This window comes from Pongo abelii, chromosome 2 (assembly GCF_028885655.2).
Source record: "Pongo abelii isolate AG06213 chromosome 2, NHGRI_mPonAbe1-v2.0_pri, whole genome shotgun sequence".
NCBI lineage: Eukaryota > Metazoa > Chordata > Mammalia > Primates > Hominidae > Pongo > Pongo abelii.
In genome coordinates this window covers 102,951,067-102,971,861 of record NC_085928.1, presented here as the reverse complement: position 1 = coordinate 102,971,861, position 20,795 = coordinate 102,951,067, and the positions used below count along the sequence as shown (strand labels likewise).

At 42.2% G+C, this 20,795-nt stretch overlaps 1 protein-coding gene across 11 annotated transcripts in view; it reads right to left on the bottom strand.

The window, feature by feature from the left end:
- Nucleotides 1-20,795, bottom strand: part of DCAF1 (DDB1 and CUL4 associated factor 1) — a 109,405-nt gene that overhangs the window by 56,264 nt on the left and 32,346 nt on the right. For all 11 annotated transcript variants that reach the window (XR_008523282.2, XR_008523283.2, XM_054550673.2 and 8 more), the window contains 2 exons: nucleotides 16,796-16,869; nucleotides 13,081-13,194 (listed from right to left, as the gene is read on the bottom strand). Coding sequence is in view for 9 of the 11 variants with exons in the window: in XM_054550673.2 (XP_054406648.2) it covers nucleotides 13,081-13,194; nucleotides 16,796-16,869 (188 nt within the window). In the remaining 2 variants the exon portion in view is untranslated. The remainder of the gene's footprint in view (nucleotides 1-13,080; nucleotides 13,195-16,795; nucleotides 16,870-20,795) is intronic.

Below are 20,795 nucleotides of genomic sequence, written 5' to 3'. Positions count from 1 at the left end.
AAATTCTACGAAACATTTAAAGAAGAATTAAAGCCAGGTACGGCGGCTTACGCCTGTAATCCCAACAATTTGAGAGGCTGAGGTAGGAGGATCGCTTAAGGCTAGGAGGCCGAGACAAACTTAAGCAACAAAACCAGACCCATCTCTTAAATAATTAAATAAAATAAAGAAGAATTAACACCAATCCTTCTCATAACTCTTCCCAAAGATTGACTGAGAGGTAACACTTCCTAACTCATTTTATGATGCCAGCATTACTAAAGCTAAAGACACTATGAGAAAAGAAAACTACAGACCAATATATCACTCATGACTATAGTTATAAAAATCCTCAACAAAATACTAGGAAAATGAATTCAGCAGCATAAGAGGATTATACATCATGACTAAATAAACTATATCTCAGGAATTCAAAGACAGTTCAACATACCACATAACCACTGCAACTGATACCAAAAAAATGTTGACAAGTCAATACCTTATAATGAAAAAACAATAAACTAGATTCTAGAAGGAAACATCAGCATAAAAAAGGCCATTTATGAAAACTCATAGCTAATATCATACTCAACAGTGAAAGACGGAAAGGCTTTCCCTTAAGATCAAGAAAAAGATGTCCACTTATTTTTTAAGAGACAAGGTCTCACTATGTTTTCCAGGATGGTCTTGAACTCCTGAGCACAAGCGATCTTCCTACCTTGGCCTCCCAAAGTACTGAGGTTACGGGCGTGAGTCACCACACCTGGACAAGGTGTCCACTTTTGCCACTTCTATTAAACATAGTACTGGAAGTTCTAGTGAGAGTAATTAGACATAAAAAAGGAAATTAAAGGAATCCAGATTAGAGAGTAAGAAGTAAGATTACCTCTGTTGGCAAATGACATGATCTTATATGTATAAAACCCTAAAGACTCCATACACAAAAAAACCTGTCAGTTAAATAACACATTCAGTAAAGTTATAGGATACAAAATCAACATACAAAAATCAGTTGCATTTCTATACACTAGCAATGAACAATATAAAAAGGAAATTCTTTTTTTTTTTTTTTTTTTTAGTGACAAGGTCTCACTCTGTCACCCAAGCTGGAATGCAGTGACATAATCATAACTCACTGCAACCTCGAACTCCTGCGCTGAAGCAATCCTCCTGCCTCAACCTCCCAACTAGCCAGGACTACAGCCATGTGCCACCACACTCAGCATATATATATATTTACAGATGGGGTCTCACCATGTTGCCCAGCCTGCAGCCAAATAATTTTAAATAAAAATAAATTTTAGGCCAGACAGAGTGGCTCATGCCTGTAATGCCAGCACCTTGGGAAACCAAGCCGGGGAGGATCATTTGAGCTCAGGAGTTCAAGACCAGCCTAGGCAACATTAATGAGACTCTGTCTCTATTTTTTCATATATATTTAAAAAATAAAAATAGATTTTAGGTCAGGTGTAATCCCAGCACCATGGGAGGCCGAGACAGGTGGATTACCTGAGGTCAAGAGTTTGAGACCAGCCTGGCTAACATGGTGAAACCCCATCTCTACCAAAAATACAAAAAATTAGCTGGGCATGGTGGCAGGTACATGTAATCTCAGCTACTCGGGAGGCTGAGGCAGGAGAATCGCTTGAACCTGGGAGGCAGAGGTTGCAGTGAGCTGAGATCGTGCCATTGCACTCCAGCCTGGGCAACAAGAGCAAAACTCTGTCTCAAAAAAAAAAAAAAGATTGTAAAGCTTTTTTTCAATATCTCTGAAAGTAAAAGTCAACAACCTTTTAAAAACAGTGGCTGAATAAAATCAACTTAGTACACTGAACCAGCATTTTAAAAAAGAAATAAAGTAAAAAAGTATCAGAATGAATTGCACAAAGAGTAAACAGTGTTTTTAAAACTTCTTTTTCATACATATAATGTATGGACTGGGTTTCAAGGTTTAAAAAAAAGTATGTTACTATGTTTCACAAAATTTTAAAAACACTGTCCTAGAGCAATAAGTCTTTTTCTTTTCTTTTTTGAGACAGGATCTCGCTCTGTCTCCCAGGCTGAAAAGCAGTGGCACAATCACAGTTCACTGCAGCGTCCACCTCCTGGGCCCAAGCAATCTTCCCACCTCAGCCTCCCAAGCAGCTGAGACCACAGTGTGCACCACTACACCCACAAAGAGACTCCATCTCTTTGTAAATGAGGTCTCCTTAGGTTATCCAGGCTGAATAAGTCTTAATTATAACTTTTGAGGAACACCAATAGCCAATTTGTTGAGCAATAATGATTTCTGATTCATTAATTGCTATAATTAAAATATTTTAAGAAATATTGATTCATTAAAAAAAGCTGCATAGGATACTTCTGAAGAGTACAGATCATCATGTAATCAAGTAACACAATATGAAAGAGGCTGCAATCTGTTCTCTAAACACTGGATTCAAGACAATTTCCAATCTAATGCACAATGGAATAAGTCACTTCTCCCAATAAACCATTAATTAGGAAACAATAAAACTGTTCTTGCAGAAAGCTTTATTATTCATAATTTCCCTTAAATACTGTTTCTAACCGCCAAAGGGCATTCATTTCTTTCTAGATCTACAATGATGAAACTATAAAGAACCAGAGATGATTTTCCTACAAGGACAACATGGAAATTTTCAAAAAGCCCAGTTAAATCATCTGTAATCGGCTGGGTGCAGTGGCTCATGCCTGTAATCCCAGCACTTTGGGAGGCTGAGGCGGGCGAGTCATCTGAGGTCAGAAGTTCAAGACCAGCCTGGCCAACATGGTGAAACCCCATCTCTAATAAAAATATTTAAAAAATTAGCCGGGTGTGGTGGCGGGCCCCCTGTAATCCCAGCTACTCAGGAGGTTGAGGCAGGAGAATCACTTGAACCCAAGAGGTGGAGGTTGCAGTGAGCCGAGATCACACTATTGCACTCCAGCCTGGGCAACAGAGTGAGGCTCTGTCTCAAAAAAAAAAAAAAAATCTGTAATCTCAGATAAACCTTGTATATACAAATATATTGCCATAAATGCTTTTATCATCCTGATTTTCAAAATAATCCATATTAAAATTTTTTTACAAAGACATAGATTCTTCTAGTCTCACACAGGGGTTGCTAACTGGAGATTTTAGTCTATAAGCGATACTGCAAATTATAACATTAATCACAACGTTATTCTCTAAAATACTTTATGTGGCACAATTATTCTGCAATAAAAGTTAATATGAATTTTCTTAAAAGCTAAATAAGAATCAAGATCTTTCATTTGGGTCATACACTTAACTATAATAAGACTTCCAGGCTGGGTGCAGTAGCTCATTCCTATAATCCCAGCACTTTGGGAGGCTGAGGCGGGAGGACTGCTTGAGCCCGAGAGTGTGAGACCAGCCTGGGCAACATAGGGAGACTTCATCTCTACAAAAAAAATTTTTTAAAATTAGCCGGGCATGGTGGCACTTGCCTATGGTCCTAGCTACTTGGGAGGCTGAGGCAGGAGAATGGTTTGAGACAAGGAGGTTGAGGCTGCAGTGAGCTTTTCTTTTAACCTGTCTCAAAAGAAAGAAAAAAAAAGATTTCCAGAGTGTTTCAGAAGATTAAAATTTTAATAGCTTTAAAAATAAAGCAAGTGGCTGGGCACAGTGGCTCACGCCTGTAATCCCAGCACTTTGGGAGGCCAAGGCAGGCGGATCACCTGAGGTCAGGAGTTTGAGACCAGCCTGACCAACATGGAGAAACCCCATCTCTACTAAAAATATAAAAATTAGCCAGGCATGGTGGCGCGCACCTGTAATCCCAGCTACTCAGGAGACTGAAGCAGGAGAATTGCTTGAGCCCGGGAGGCAGAGGTTGCAGTGGCCCCAGATCGCACCACTGCACTCCAGCCTACACGACAGAACGAGACTCCATCTCAAAAAAAAAAAAAACAAAGCAAGCTATGGGGCATATCCAGTTCACACAGCAAATTCTTAAAGCTAAGATACAAAATATTTACATTACTTCTAAAACTTGAGCAACTAATTTTTTTTTTCTGTCTCACTCTCTTATCAGGGCTGGAGTGCAGCAGCACGATCAGGGCTCACCATTGCCTCTACTTCCTGAGTTGAAGCGATCCTCCCGCCTCAGCATTCCAAACATCTGGGACTACAGGCATGAGCTACCGTGCCCAGCTAATGATTTATTTTTGTAGAGACAGGATCTGCTATATTGCCCAGGCTACATCGCCAGTCTTGAACTCCTGGGCTCAAGCACTCCTCCTGCCTTAGCCTCACAAAGTCCTGGGATTACAGATATGAGCCACCTCACCTCGCCCTAATTTTTCTCTTTTATTTATTTATCTATTTATTTTTTGAGATGGAGTCTCACTGTGTCACCCAGGGTGGAGTGTAGTGGCATGATTTTATCTCACTGCAACTTCCACCTCCTGGGTTCAAGTGATTCTCATGCCTCAGCCTCCCAAGGAGCTGGGACTACAGTCACACACCACCACACCCAGCTAATTTTTGTATTTTTTTGTAGAGATGGGGTTTTGCCATGTTGGCCAGACTGATCTCAAACTACCGGCCTCAAGTGATCTACCCGCCTCGGCCTCCCAAAGTGCTGGGATTACAGGCATGAGCCACGACGCCCAGCCCCTAATTTTTGTTTTGTTTTGTTTTGTTTTGAGACGGAGTCTCGCTCTGTCACCCAGCCTGGAGTGCAGTGGCACAATCTCGGCTCACTGCAAGCTCTGCCTCCCAGGTTCACGCCATTCTCCTGCCTCAGCCTCCCGAATAGCTGGGACTACAGGCACCCACCACCACGCCTGGCTAATTTTTTTCTATTTTTAGTAGAGACAGGGTTTCACCGTGTTAGCCAGGATGGTCTTGATCTCCTGACCTCGTGATCTGCCTACTCGGCCTCCCAAAGTGCTGGGGTTACAGGCGTGAGCCACCACGCCCGGCCTACCCAGCCCCTAATTTTTGACAGTTGAAGTATACATGCATAGTCACTATCAATTTAACATTTGCTTGTCTTCCTAACACTTACTCTTATTTGAAATTATCAGTTTACTTTTGTTTGCCCACCCCCAAACACCTACATGAATGTAAAGCTCTCATGTTGCTAACAAAATATTCCAAGCCCCTACGACAAAACACAGCACAAAAGAGATCTTCTAATATTAGCTACACGAATACTAAATACCACAAAGAATAGGAAAGAAAGGCTTCCTCAAATACAAAGCTCTTCATCACTGGGAAGATCACTCATCAAGAGTAAGAGTGACTGACATCATAAATCCATTCCAGAAACACATGGGCCAGGCATGGTGTCTCACGTCTGTAATCCCAGCACTTTGGGAGGCCAAGGCAGGAAGATGGTTTTAGGTCAGAAGTTCGAGACTAGCCTGGCAACATAGTGAGACCTTGTCTCTACAAAAAAATTTAAAAATTACCCAGGCATGGTGACACATGCCTCTACTTCCAGCTACTCAGGAGGCTGAGGTGGGAGAACAGCTTAAGCCCAGGAGGTCAAGGCTGCAGTGAGCCATGGTGATCTCACCACTTCACTCCAGCCTGGGCAACAGAGTGAGACCCCATCTCAAAAAAAAGGCTGGGCGCGGTGGCTCACACCTGTAATCCCAGCACTTTGGGAGGCTGAGGCAGGCGGATCACAAGGTCAGGAGTTCAAGACGAGACTAACCAATATGGTGAAACCCCATCTCTACTAAAAATACAAAAATTTGCCAGGCATGGTGGCACGAGCCTGTAGTCCCAGCTACTCGGGAGGGTAAGGCAAAAGAATCACTTGAACCTGGGAGGCGGAAGTTGCAGTGAGCCAAGATCACACCACTGCACTCCAGCCTGGGCGACAAGAGCAAGACTCTGTTTCAAAAAAACAAAAAAAAGATCCAGGGGAGGAACCAAGATGGCCGAATAGGAACAGCTCCAGTCTACAGCTCCCAGCGCCAGCCACGCAGAAGACGGGTGATTTCTGCATTTCCAACTGAGGTACCGGGTTCATCTCACTGGGGAGTGCCAGACAATAGGTGCAGGACAGTGGGTGCAGCGCACCGTGCACGAGCAGAAGCAGGGCGAGGCATCGCCTCACCCGGGAAGCACAAGGGGTCAAGGAATTCCCTTTCCTAGTCAAAGAAAGGGGTGACAGACGGCACCTGGAAAATCGGGTCACTACCACCCTAATACTGCGCTTTTCCAACTGGCTTAAAAAACGGCACACCAGGAGATTGTATCCCGCACCTGGCTCGGAGGGTCCTACGCCCAAGGAGTCTCGCTCATTGCTAGCACAGCAGTCCAAGATCAAACTGCAAGGCGGCAGCGACGCTGGGGGAGGGGCGCCCACCATTGCGGAGTTAGTTGTTTGATTAGGTAAACAAAGCGGCCGGGAAGCTCCAACTGAGTGGAGCCCACCACAGCTCAAAGAGGCCTGCCTACCTCTCTGTAGGCTCCACCTCTGGGGGCAGGGCACAGACAAACAAAAAGACAGCAGTAACCTCTGCAGACTTAAATGTCCCTCTCTGACAGCTTTGAAGAGAGTAGTGGTTCTCCCAGCACGCAGCTTGTGATCTGAGAACGGGCAGACTGCCTCCTCAAGTGGGTCCCTGACCCCCGAGTAGCCTAACTGGGAGGCACCCCCCAGTAGGGGCGGACTGACACCTCACACGGCCAGGTACTCCTCTGAGACAAAACTTCCAGAGGAACGATCAGGCAGCAGCATCTGCGGTTCACCAATATCCGCTGTTCTGCAGCCACTGCTGCTGATGCCCAGGCAAACAGGGTCTGAAGTGGACCTCTAGCAAACTCCAAAAGACCTGCAGCTGAGGGACCTGTCTGTTAGAAGGAAAACTAACAAACAGAAAGGACATCCACACCAAAAACCCATCTGTACGTCACCATCATCAAAGACCAAAGGTAGATAAAACCACAAAGATGGGAAAAAAACAGAGCAGAAAAACTGGAAACTCTAAAAATCAGAGCGCCTCTCCTCCTCCAAAGGAACGCAGCTCCTCACCAGCAACGGAACAAAGCTGGACGGAGAATGACTTTGACGAGTTGAGAGAAGAAGGCTTCAGACGATCAAACTACTCCGAGCTACAGGAGGAAATCTGAACCAACAACAAAGAAGTTAAAAGCTTTGAAAAAAAAATTAGACGAATGGATAACTAGAATACCCAATGCAGAGAAGTCCTTAAAGGACCTGAATGAGCTGAAAACCAAGGCACAAGAGCTACGTGACGAATGCAGAAGCCTCAGTACCCGATGCGATCAACTGGAAGAAAGGGTATCAGTGATGGAAGACGAAATGAATGAAATGAAGCGAGAAGAGAAGTTTAGAGAAAAAAGAATAAAAAGAAAAGAACAAAGCCTCCAAGAAATATGGGACTATGTGAAAACACCAAATCTACGTCTGATTGGTGTACCTGAAAGTGACAGGGAGAATGGAACCAAGTTGGAAAACACTCTGCAGGATATTATCAAGGAGAACTTCCCCAATCTAGCAAGGCAGGCCAACATTCAAATTCAAGAAATACAGAGAACACCACAAAGATACTCCTCAAGAAGAGCAACTCCAAAACACATAATTGTCAGATTCACCAAACCTGAAATGAAGGAAAAAATGTTAAGGGCAGCCAGAGAGAAAGGTTGGGTTACCCACAAAGGGAAGCCCATCAGACTAACAGCTGATCTCTCGGGAGAAACTCTACAAGCCAGAAGAGAGTGGGGACCAATATTCAACATTCTTAAAGAAAAGAATTTTCAACCCAGAATCTCACATCCAGCCAAACTAAGCTTCATAAGTGAAGTAGAAATAAAATACTTTACAGACAAGCAAATGCTGAGAGATTCTGTCACCACCAGGCCTGCCCTAACAGAGCTCCTGAAGGAAGCACTAAAAATGGAAAGGAACAACTGGTACCAGCCACTGCAAAAACATGCCAAATTGTAAAGACCATCAAGGCTAGGAAGAAACTGCATCAACTATTGAGCAAAATAACCAGCAAACATCATAATGACAGGATCAATTCACACATAACAATATTCACTTTAAATGTAAATGGCCTAAATGCTCCAATTAAAGACACAGAATGGCAAACTGGATAAAGAGTCAAGACCCATCAGTGTGCTGTATTCAGGAAACCCATCTCACGTGCAGAGACACACATGGGCTCAAAATAAAGGGATGGAGGAAGATGTACCAAGCAAATGGAAAACAAAAAAAGGCAGGGGTTGCAATCCTAGTCTCTGATAAAACAGACTTTAAACAAAAAAAGATCAAAAGAGACAAAGAAGGCCATTACATAATGGTAAAGGGATCAATTCAATGAGAAGAGCTAACTATCCTAAATATATATGCACCCATTACAGGAGCACTCAGATTCCTAAAGCAAGTCCTTAGTGACCTACAGAGAGACTTAGACTCCCACACAATAATAATGGGAGACTTTAACACCCCACTGTCAACATTAGACAGATCAACGAGACAGAAAATTAACAAGGATACCCAGGAATTGAACTCAGCTCTGCATCAAGCGGACCTAACAGACATCTACAGAACTCTCCACCCCAAATCAACAGAATATACATTCTTTTCAGCACTACACCACACCTACTCCAAAACTGACCACATAGTTGGAAGTGAAGCACTCCTCAGCAAATGTAAAAGAACAGAAATTGTAACAAACTGTCTCTCAGACCACAGTGCAATCAAACTAGAACTCAGGATTAAGAAACTCACTCAAAACTGCTCAACTACATGGAAACTGAACAACCTGCTCCTGAATGACTACTGGGTATATAACGAAATGAAGGCAGAAATAAAGATGTTCTTTGAAACCAACGAGAACAAAGACACAACATACCAGAATCTCTGGGACACATTCAAAGCAGTGTGTAGAGAGAAATTTATAGCACTAAATGCCACAAGAGAAAACAGGAAAGATCTAAAATTGACACCCTAACATCACAATTAAAAGAGCTAGAAAAGCAAGAGCAAACACATTCAAAAGCTAGCAGAAGGCAAGAAATAACTAAAATCAGAGCAGAACTGAAGGAAATAGAGACACAAAAAACCCTTCAAAAAATTAATGAATCCAGGAGCTGGTTTTTTGAAAAGATCAAAAAAATTGATAGACCGCTAGCAAGACTAATAAAGAAGAAAAGAGAGAAGAATCAAATAGACGCAATAAAAAATGATGAAGGGGATATCACCACCAATCCCACAGAAATACAAACTACCATCAGAGAATACTATAAACACCTCTACACAAATAAACTAGAAAATCTAGAAGAAATGGATAAATTCCTGGACACATACGTCCTCCCAAGACTAAACCAGGAAGAAGTTGAATCTCTGAATAGACCAATAACAGGCTCTGAAATTGAGGCAATAATCAATAGCTTACCAACCAAAAAAAGTCCAGGACCAGATGGATTCACAGCCGAATTCGACCAGAGGTACAAAGAGGAGCTGGTACCATTCCTTCTGAAACTATTCCAATCAATAGAAAAAGAGGGAATCCTCCCTAACTCATTTTATGAGGCCAGCATCATCCTGATACCAAAGCCTGGCAAAGACACAACCAAAAAAGAGGATTTTAGACCAATATCCTTGATGAACATTGATGCAAAAATCCTCAATAAAATACTAGCAAACTGAATCCAGCAGCACATCAAAAAGCTTATCCACCATGATCAAGTGGGTTTCATCCCTGGGATGCAAGGCTGGTTCAACATACGCAAATCAATAAATGTAATCCAGCATATAAACAGAACCAAAGACAAAAACCACATGATTATCTCAATAGATGCAGAAAAGGCCTTTGACAAAATTCAACAACGCTTCATGCTAAAAACTCTCAATAAATTAGGTATTGATGGGACGTATCTCAAAATAATAAGAGCTATCTATGACAAACCCACAGCCAATATCATACTGAATGGGCAAAAACTGGAAGCATTCCCTTTGAAAACGGGCACAAGACAGGGATGCTCTCTCTTACCACTCCTATTCAACATAGTGTTGGAAGTTCTTGCCAGGGCAATTAGGCAGGAGAAGGAAATCAAGGGTATTCAATTAGGAAAAGAGGAAGTCAAATTGTCCCTGTTTGCAGATGACATGATTGTATATCTAGAAAACCCCACTGTCTCAGCCCAAAATCTCCTCAAGCTGATAAGCAACTTCAGCAAAGTCTCAGGATACAAAATCAATGTACAAAAATCACAAGCATCCTTATACACCAATAACAGACAGAGAGCCAAATCATGAGTGAACTCCCATTCACAATTGCTTCAAAGAGAATAAAATACCTAGGAATCCAACTTACAAGGGATGTGAAGGACCTCTTCAAGGAGAACTACAAACCACTGCTCAAGGAAATAAAAGAGGATACAAACAAATGGAAGAACATTCCATGCTCATGGGTAGGAAGAATCAGTATTGTGAAAATGGCCATACTGCCCAAGGTAATTCACAGATTCAATGCCATCCCCATCAAGCTACCAATGACTTTCTTCACAGAATTGGAAAAAACTACTTTAAAGTTCATATGGAACCAAAAAAGAGCCCGCATCACCAAGTCAATCCTAAGCCAAAAGAACAAAGCTGGAGGCATCATGCTACCTGACTTCAAACTATACTACAAGGCTACAGTAACCAAAACAGCATGGTACTGGTACCAAAACAGAGATATAGACCAATGGAACAGAACAGAGCCCTCAGAAATAATGCCGCATATCTACAACTATCTGATCTTTGACAAACCTGACAAAAACAAGCAAAGGGGAAAGGATTCCCTATTTAATAAATGGTGCTGGGAAAACTGGCTAGCCATATGTAGAAAGCTGAAACTGGATCCCTTCCTTACACCTTATACAAAAATTAATTCAAGATGGATTAAAGACTTAAATGTTAGACCTAAAACCATAAAATCCCTAGAAGAAAACCTAGGCAATACCATTCAGGACACAGGCATGGGCAAGGACTTCATGACTAAAACACCAAAAGCAATGGCAACAAAAGCCAAAATGGACAAATGGGATCTAATTAAACTAGTTTCTTCTGCACAGCAAAAGAAACTACCATCAGAGTGAACAGGCAACCTACAGAATGGGAGAAAATTTTTGCAACCTACTCATCTGACAAAGGGCTAATATCCAGAATCTACAATGAACTCAAACAAATTTACAAGAAAAAAACAAAAAACCCCATCAAAAAGTGGGCAAAGGATACGAACAGACACTTCTCAAAAGAAGACATTTATGCAGCCAAAAAGCACACGAAAAAATGCTCATCATCACTGGCCATCAGAGAAATGCAAATCAAAACCACAATGAGATATCATCTCACACCAGTTAGAATGGCGATCATTAAAAGTCAAGAAACAACAGGTGCTGGAGAGGATGTGGAGAAATAGGAACACTTTTACACTGTTGGTGGGATTGTAAACTAGTTCAACCATTATGGAAGTCAGTGTGGCAATTCCTCAGGGATCTAGAACTAGAAATACCATTTGACCCAGCCATCCCATTACTGAGTATATACCCAAAGGATTATAAATCATGCTGCTATAAAGACACATGCACACGTATGTTTACTGCAGCACTATTTACAATAGCAAAGACTTGGAACCAACCTAAATGTCCAACAACGATAGACTGGATTAAGAAAATGTGGCACATATACACCATGGAACACTATGCAGCCATAAAAAATGATGAGTTCATGTCCTTTGTAGGGACATGGATGAAACTGCAAACCATCATTCTCAGCAAACTATCGCAAGAACAAAAAACCAAACACCGCATGTTCTCACTCATAGGTGGGAATTGAACAATGAGAACACATGGACACAGGAAGGGGAACACCACACACTGGGAACTGTTGTGGGGTGGCGGAAGCGGGGAGGGATAGCATTAGGAGATATACCTAATGCTAAATGTCGAGTTAATGGGTGCAGCACACCAACACGGCACATGTATACACATGTAACAAACCTGCACGTTGTGCACATGTACCCTAAAACTTAAAGTATAATAATAATAAAATTTAAAAAAAAAAGAAAAAAGAGAAAAAAAAACCCCATACAACATATAATCTCAAGATTTAAAAAAATTCTATAATGGCCAGGTGCGGCAGTTCACACCTGTAATCCCAGCACTCTGGGAGGCCAAGGAGGGTGGAACACTTGGGTCAGGAGTTTGAGACCAGCCTGGCCAACATGGTGGAACGCTGTCTCTACTAAAAATACAAAAATTAGCCAGGCATGGTTGCATACACCTGTAATCCCAGGTACCCAGGAGGCTGAGACACAAGAATTGCTTGAACCCAGGAGGAAGTTGCAGTGAGCTGAGACTGCACCACTGCATTCCAGCCTGGGCAGCAGAGCAAGACAGTGTCAAAAAAAATAAATAAATAAATAAACAAAATAAAATTAAAAATACTGGCTGGGTGTGACGGCTGACGCCTGTAATCCCAGCACTTTGGGAGGCCGAGGCAGGTGGATCACCTGAGGTCAAGAGTTCGAGGCCAGCCTGGCCAACATGGTGAAATCCCATCTCTACTAAAATTACAAAAATTAAGTGGACATGGTGGTGGGCACCTGTAATCCCAGCTACTTGGGAGGCTGAGGCAGGAGACTCACTTGAGCCTGGGAGGCAGAGGTTGTAGTGAGCTGAAATCGTGCCATTGCACTCCAGCATGGGTGACAAAGCAAGACACCACCTCAAAAAAAAAAAAAAAAAAAACTATAGCACCCAAGCAACAAGCATTTGTCAAAATAACTATTTTTAAATTTTTGGCTGGGCACAGAGGCTCACGACTATAATCCCAGCAACCTGAAATGCTAAAGTAGAAGGATCACTTGAACCCAGCTGCTCACTGGGCAATACAGCAAGACCCCATCTCAATTTAAAAAATGATAATAAAAAATAAATAATTTTATTATTGCCTGTCAGGATTTCTTAGATTTTTATAACATATATTACTGTATGAATAATAAAAACTATAACAATGATTTTAACCACGAAGGCAAATCAAATACATCATAATTCAATTACAAAATAAAATTCTGACTTTACTTTTCACTAAGTACCTTTTCTTGAAAGACAACAGCAGTTTCCAGCCCTGGCATGATGTCTAGTAGGAGTCTGCAAGCTGCAGTGTTTAAAGGGGGCTCTCGGCTTGTCATCACGTATGCATTCACCAGCTGTAAAGAAAAAAAGAAATATTGTTCATCTAAAATTCAACCCAGTCAAATTAAGGACATCTAAAAACCTCAACATATTCCCATTACTTTCTTAACGGGTATGAAAGAAGACTGTATGTAACTAATTAAACTTTTACTAATTAAACTTTTAATTATTATAAACACTTATGATCCTGCTGAGCCATTATGATACCACACATAATTTCTTCTGCAGCTTTAAAGCCAAATCCCCCCAAAACAACTCAGCAATCATAGAAATTAAACCTCAAACGCTGATGCCAGTGATGCACACTTGTAATCCCAGCACTTTGGGAAGCCAAGGCAGGGGGATAACTTGAGCTCAGGAGTTTGAAACCAGCCTGGACAACATGGCAAAACTCCATCTCTACCAAAAATACAAAAATTAGCCAAGCATGGTGGCACATGCCTGTAGTCCCAGCTACATGGGAGGCTGAGGTGGGAGGATGCCCAGAGCCCAGGAAGTCAAGGGGGAAGTGAATCCTAATCACCACTGCACTCAGGCCTGGGCAACAGTGAGGCCCTGTCTCCAAAAAATCAACAACAACAACGACAACAACAACAACAAAAAATGCCACAAATAAACCTATCCCCTTCCATATACACTTTATTTTTAATGATTTTTTTATGGACAGGGTCTCACTCTGTCACTCAGGCTGGAATGCAGTGGCACAAGCATGGCTCACTGCAGTCTCGACCTCCCAGTCTCAAGTGATCCTCCAGCTTCAGCCTCCCAAGTAGCTGGGACCACAGGTGCACACCACCATGTCCATCTAATTTTTTAAATTTTTAGTAGAGACAGGGCCTCATTATGTTGCCTGAGCTAGCCTCTAACTCCTGGCCTCAGGTGATCCTCCCACCTCAGCCTCCCAAAGTACTGGGATTATAGGCATGAGCCATTACATCTGGCCCCCACACCACTGCATATACACTTTTTTAAAAGCATAAGCAGGGCAATATGAGCCCCATATTCTTGACAATGGTTAATGAAAAGCTCAAATTTTATAATAAATTATATATATAATTAATACATATAATAATATGTATTAATAAAAGTCTCCATTTGGCACTTATTTAATATTTGCTGAATCTCTAATACTAAGCGGTACTATGTTCTGTGCTGGGCATATAACAGTAAATAATTATTGACACAGTCCCACCATCCCAAGATTCATTATCCAGGCTGGGTGTGGTGGCTCACCCCTGTAATCCCAGCACATTGGGTGGCCAAAATCTGAGGATCGCTTGAGCCCAGGAGTTTAAGACCAGCCTGGGCAACCCAGTGAAATCTTGTCTCTACAAAAAAATCAAAAAATTAGCCAGGCATGGTGGCACATGCCTGTGGTCTCAGCTACTCAGGAGGCTGAGGCAGGAGAATCCTTGAGCATGGGAGGTCAAGGCTGCAGTGAGTGATCGTACTAATGCACTCAGAGCGAGATCCCGTCTTAAAAAAAAAAAAAAAAGATGTGTAATTCAATAGAGGTGACGGTTAGGAAAACAAGTAATACCATGAGTAAAGGATGCTACCAAAGCCCCTAGGAGGGCACAAGACCCCTGCAGAAGAATCAGAGAAGGCTTAAGAGAAGAAGGGATTCCAAGCCAGGATGTAAAAGACAAGAAGGAAGTATCTAAGGAAACGTTGGAGGAGAGGAGGGCCAGAAGGCAAGAACTGAAACTGTAGAGAACAAAGTTCAGAGACAGATTTGGTTTTTATACCAAACTAAGAAACGTAAAATTTGTCCTGAAGGTAACAGAAAGCCATTAATGGATTTTAAGCAAGAGGGTACCATAATTTCTGGGCTATAAAGTGAAGAATGAATTAGAGGAGGACAAGACAAGAAGAAACCAGTGAAGATGTTATTTCAGTAACCAAGTGAGAAATCGTTGGCTAAACGGTGATCTAGCTAAACTGGGGTCTGGTGACAAGAACAGAACTGGAGGGATTTGTGAAGTTTAAGGTGAAGGGAATAACAACATCTGTAAGTTCACTGTATAAGAGAGCTTGCAGGCGTAAAGGACACTTTCTAGCTGACTAGACAAGGACATCGTTACTGAGCTAGAGAACAAGAGAAATAGATTATGGAGCAAATGGTCAGACACGTAAAATTCAAGGTGTATATGGGAGATACCCAGAAGGAAATGTCTAGAAGACAGTTGGAAGTGATCTGAAACTAAGAAAGAGACATTGGTGATACAGAAATAAATCTAGGAGTCAACATAATACAGATAATAATAGCTAACACTGGCTGGGTGCAGTGGCTCATGCCCATAAACCCAGCACTTTGGGAGGCTGAGGCAGGTGGATCACCCGAAGTCAGGAGTTTGAGACCAGCCTGACCAACATGGAGAAACCCTGTCTCTACTAAAAATACAAAAATTAGCCTGGCGTGGTGGTGCATCCCTTGTAGTCCCAGCTACTTGGGAGACTGAGTCAGGAGAATCACTTGAACCCAGGAGGCAGAGGTTGCAGTGAGCCGAGTTCGCACCACTGCACTCCAGCCTGGGCAACAAAAGCAAAATTCTGTCTCAAAAAATAAATAAGCAAATAAATAAATGATAATAATAGCTAATACCTACTGGGCCTTCATCGTGTGCCAGGCTCTCTGCCAAGCACCTTCATGCTTAATTTCATTCAAGGATTACAAAAAAGGTTTTAAATGCTATTAACTCTATTTTATAGACTAGAAAAATAAGGCTGCGGCTGGGCACAGTGGTTCACGTCTGTAATCCCAGCACTTTGGGAGGCCAAGGTGGGTGGATAACTTGAGGTCAGGAGTTTGAGACTAGCCTGGCCAACATGGTGAAAGCCCATCTCTACTAAACATACAAAAAAATAAGCCAGGTGTGGTTGGCAGGCGCCTGTGGTCCCAGCTACTTGGGAGGCTGAGGCAGGAGAATCACCTGAGCCCGGAAAGCAGAGGTTGCAGTGAGCCAAGATTGTGCCACTGCATTCCAGCCTAAGTGACAGAGCCAGACCCTGTCTCAAAAGGAAGAAAAGAAAAAGAAGGCAGGGAGAAAATAAAGCTTGAAGAGGCTTAAGTCTGTCAGTGAACTATGGAGCTGGATTTAAATCCAAAACATGTATCCCCAAAGCCCACGTTCTCAAGCATCATGCCATCCCACCTCCAAAAACAAAGCTATCAGCCACAATTTGTTGAGCAATTACTATGTTCAGGAGCTGAGTAAAATATGTATATTCTTATTTACTCCTCAAATCCTCCTCAAGATAGAGAGAAAGCACCTTTCTATCCCTCTACATGCCCAGTGCATACCCCACAGTGTCAGTGCAGAATCATGCTGTATGCATCACTCATTTTTCCATTGAAAAACTAAAGAGGGCCCCTATAGTCTCAAATTCAAAATCATTTTGCCCAAGAATGAGCGTAGATACCTTGGGAGGCCTCACCAATATCAAAGTACATACCAAAGAGAAAGCATTATGGCCACAACCAGGACTTTGGCAAAAAACTCTACTCCCAACTTTGTCAAGGCCTTAGGAGAAGGCAAACTATTCACGAAAAAACAATAAAGATACAGCATCTACAGATGATAATCACTGGAGAAAAGTAAGAAGCAAACCTACTGCATTCATGAAATCATCATTCTTGAAGAGTATTCTCAGCAAGTGGCCCAGCATACACTCTGGATCAGCTCGACCTACCAAGAGAAGAGGGGAGGAACAAACAAAGGAATGAGTAAGTCATCCCAGTCAATCAACTTAGACCTCTGGAAAGGCACCTGGGTTGTTATAAGCACTAATAAAATGCCAGCAAAAATAATTAGAAACAAAAGATTATTGTGCTAAATTAGATTACATAAGAAACATGCTTTAGGCCAGGCACAGTGGCTCATGCCTGTAATCCCAGCACTTTGGGAGGCCGAGGCGGGCAGATCACGAGGTCAGGAGTTTGAGACCAGCCTGGCCAACATGGTGAAATCCCGTCTCTACTAAAAATACAAAAATTAGCCAGGTGCAGTGGCGGGCACCTGTAATCCCATCTACTCAGGAGGCTGAGGCAGGAGAATTGCTTGAACCCAGGAGGTGGAGGTTGCAGTGAGCCAAGATTGCACCACTGCAATCCAGCCTGGGTGACAGAGGAAGACTCCATCTCGAAAAAAATAAAAATAAAAAGGGACATGGATAAAGCTGGAAACCATCATTCTCAGCAAACTATTGCAAGGACAAAAAACCAAACACCTGTTCTCACTCATAGGTGGGAATTGAACAATGAGAACACTCGGACACAGGAAGGGGAATATCACACACCGGGGCCTGTTGTGGGGTGGGGGGAGGGGAGAGGGATAGCATTAGGAGATATACCTAATGTAAATGACGAGTTAATGGGTGCAGCACACCAACATGGCACATGTGTACATATGTAACAAACCTGCACTTGGTGCACATGTACCCTAGAACTTAAAGTATAATAAAAATATATATATATATAAAGAAACATGCTTTAAAAATAACAATGTAAAAACTTGAGACACTGCTCTCTAGCCTTCCCATCTCCTAGCATACTGCCTATACAGCACTGCTGAATTAAACAAATGAGCACTAGATCCAGACGAGCATCACCAAGAGTATACAAGGTCTACAAAAGAATCATAAAGGAACCTAAGAGAGAGAAAACTTCTGACTCCCCATCCATAAAAAGGTAGGAAGCATGCTTCTATTGATGGGTGGCCTGGAGAAGACTGGCTCCAAGTCCAACCTCTCCTTCCACTACAATGACAACAGCAACAGAGATGCATCCTCAAACATGTAAGGACACCCTGGGTTAGGGTGACGGGGGTGAATTCCACCAAGCAATCACTAACCCTAAAGACACAATAACCTTGGCCATCTTAACTTAGCTCTTGTGGAAAGAAAGGAGGCCAGGAGCCTAGGATCAACTCAATGCATAGCCTAATGATAAAAGAATTAGTTGCTGGAAGGGAGAATTATTGGTTTGTTGTTGTATTTTGAGACGGAGTCTTGCTCTGTCGCCAAGGCTGGAGTACAGTGGCTCAATCTTGGCTCACTGCAACCTCCACCTCCTAAATTCAAGCAATTCACCTGCCTCAGCCTCCCGAGTAGCTGGGATTACAGGTGCCTGCCACCATGCTCAGCTAATTTTTGTATTTTTAGTAGAGTCGGGGTTTCACCATGTTGGCCAAGCTGGTCTCGAACTCCTGACCTCAGGTGATGTGCCCGCCTCAGCCTCCCAAAGTGCTGGGATTACAGGTATGAGCCATCGCGCGCGGCCTTGTTTGTTTTCAAAACAGAAACCTCTATTTTATTTCATTTCCTTTCAGAGCATTTAGAGAGACAAATTTAGTCAAAACATACAATAGAGAATGAAGACAAGATGTGAGCTGCTAGTATGGTTTTTACCAAGCTGTTAATTAGTATCTCAAAGTAATTCACAAAAAGAAACATTAGAGAAAAGTATCACAAAAACAAACAAGGACCGTAGTTACCTAATGTTAGCTGTTTATAAATCATGAAACTGAAATCCTTATTTTTAATAAAAGAAATAATGCCACTGACAAATATTGCTTAACATTAAGAGGAAAAAATTGCTTTGTAAGCTCCACTGAAAAATGGCATATCTTTCTCTGTCTCTCCCTTCTTCCTCATTGCCATTTAATCCATTTCCAGGCAATGACACTCGGCATGATCATCTATCTTTTAATGCTTTTCATAATCCTATGCATTAACTTAATTTCTGATTTCACATTCACTTTCATACTTCTTCATGCTCTGATTTGAGTTATTGAAGATGTGGGTTAAATGGTGAATATTCCTCTGTAGTCATAAGTAGGGATGGCCAGGACAACAGCAGCAGATAACATCACATAAGCAACTAGACTCTCAATTTGAAATGCCTAGCTTACATGTGAAAACAAAAGGATAAGAAATAGCAGTAAACCCTGGAACATTCAGGTGAATATACAATGTCTTTATTTTTATAACTCCCACTCATTCACACTCTCTTTCCACACACAAATTTTCTTTTTCTTTTTTTTTGAGACAGAGTTTTGCTCTTGTTGCCCAGGCTAGAGTTCAATGGCATGATGTTGGCTCACCGCAACCTCTGCCTTCTGGGTTCAAGCGATTCTCCTGCCTCAGCCTCCTGAGTAGCTGGGATTACAGGCATGTGCCACCATGTCTGGCTAATTTTGTGTATTTAGTACAGACGGGGTTTTTCCATGTTAGTCAGGCTGGTCGCAAACTCCCGACCTCAGGTGATCCTCCTGCCTTGGCCTCCCAAAGTGCTGGGATTACAGGCGTGAGCCACTGCGCCAGGCCAAAATTTCAGACTCCTCTCCACAAAGGACTGCTTCAGGCTATCACGCTTATATGCACTATGGGCCCATGCATGACTTCAGATTTGCCCACTGGTGATCTACCTTATAGTAAACATAAAATGGCAGTCTCAAGTCCCTCATAATTCTGTACCACTGTAGCAAATTCCATACCAAAGCAGGTGCTATCATGGCTTTAATTAGCCCAAAATTGGCCAGGCTCGGTGGCTCAAGCCTGTAATCTCAGCACTTTGGGAGATGGAGGCGGGTGGATCACTTGAGGTCAGGAGTTCAAGACCAGCTTGGCCAACATGGTGAAACTCCTTCTCTATTAAAAATGCAAAATTTAGCCGACTGTGATGGTGCATGCTTGTAATCCCAGCTACTTGGGACACTGAGGCACAAAAATTGCTTGAACCCAAGAAGCAGTGGTTGCAGTGAGCCAAGATCGTGCCATTGCACTCCCAGCTGGGTGACAGAGCAAGATGCCACCTCAAAAAATAAATAAATAAATAAATAAATAAGCCCAAAATAAACCAAATTAACACGAGAAGGCATACTTTAGTTCTCAAGACACCAAAGCAGACATAAGCGTCAAGGTTCCAAATACCAACTTCCTAACTAAAAGCAGGACACTGAATGCTTTCTCAACTATATTTCCCCAACAGTAAAAGGATAATTATTAAAAGGATAATTATTATTAGAAAGATGAAGGCACAGAGAAGAACACCTTTTGTTTTTATGGTTTAAAAAAGTTGCTTGGGCACAGTGGCTCATGCCTATAATCCCAGCACTTTGGGAGGCCCAGGCAGGAGGATAGCTTGTGTCCAGGAGTTCAAGACCAACTTGGGCAGCAAAGCAAGACCCCATCTCTACAAAAAAATAAAAACTAAAAGTCAGCCAGGCATGATGGCACACGCCTGTAGTCCCAGCTACTCAAGAGGCTGAGGTGGGAGGATCGTTTGAGCCAGGAGATCCAGGCTGCAGTGAGCTATGATCATGCCACTGCACTGCAACCTGGGTAACAGAGTGAGTACCCGTCTCCAAAAAAGAAAAAGTCTGAAAGGAAGACCATTTTTCTTTTTAATTCTTTGTCATCATATCAACTGAGTTAACTAAAGTACACCTACTTTTGTTCCTTTAGGTTAGTTATGTGATATTTGATTGGCAAATATCAAAAATATTTCCAATCTTTTCCAGAAATTTATTTTTCCTCACTGGCTCCACCTTGAGCAACATTTTAACAAATAAAAGGTCTTAAAACTTACCACAGAAGATGCTATTTCAATTCA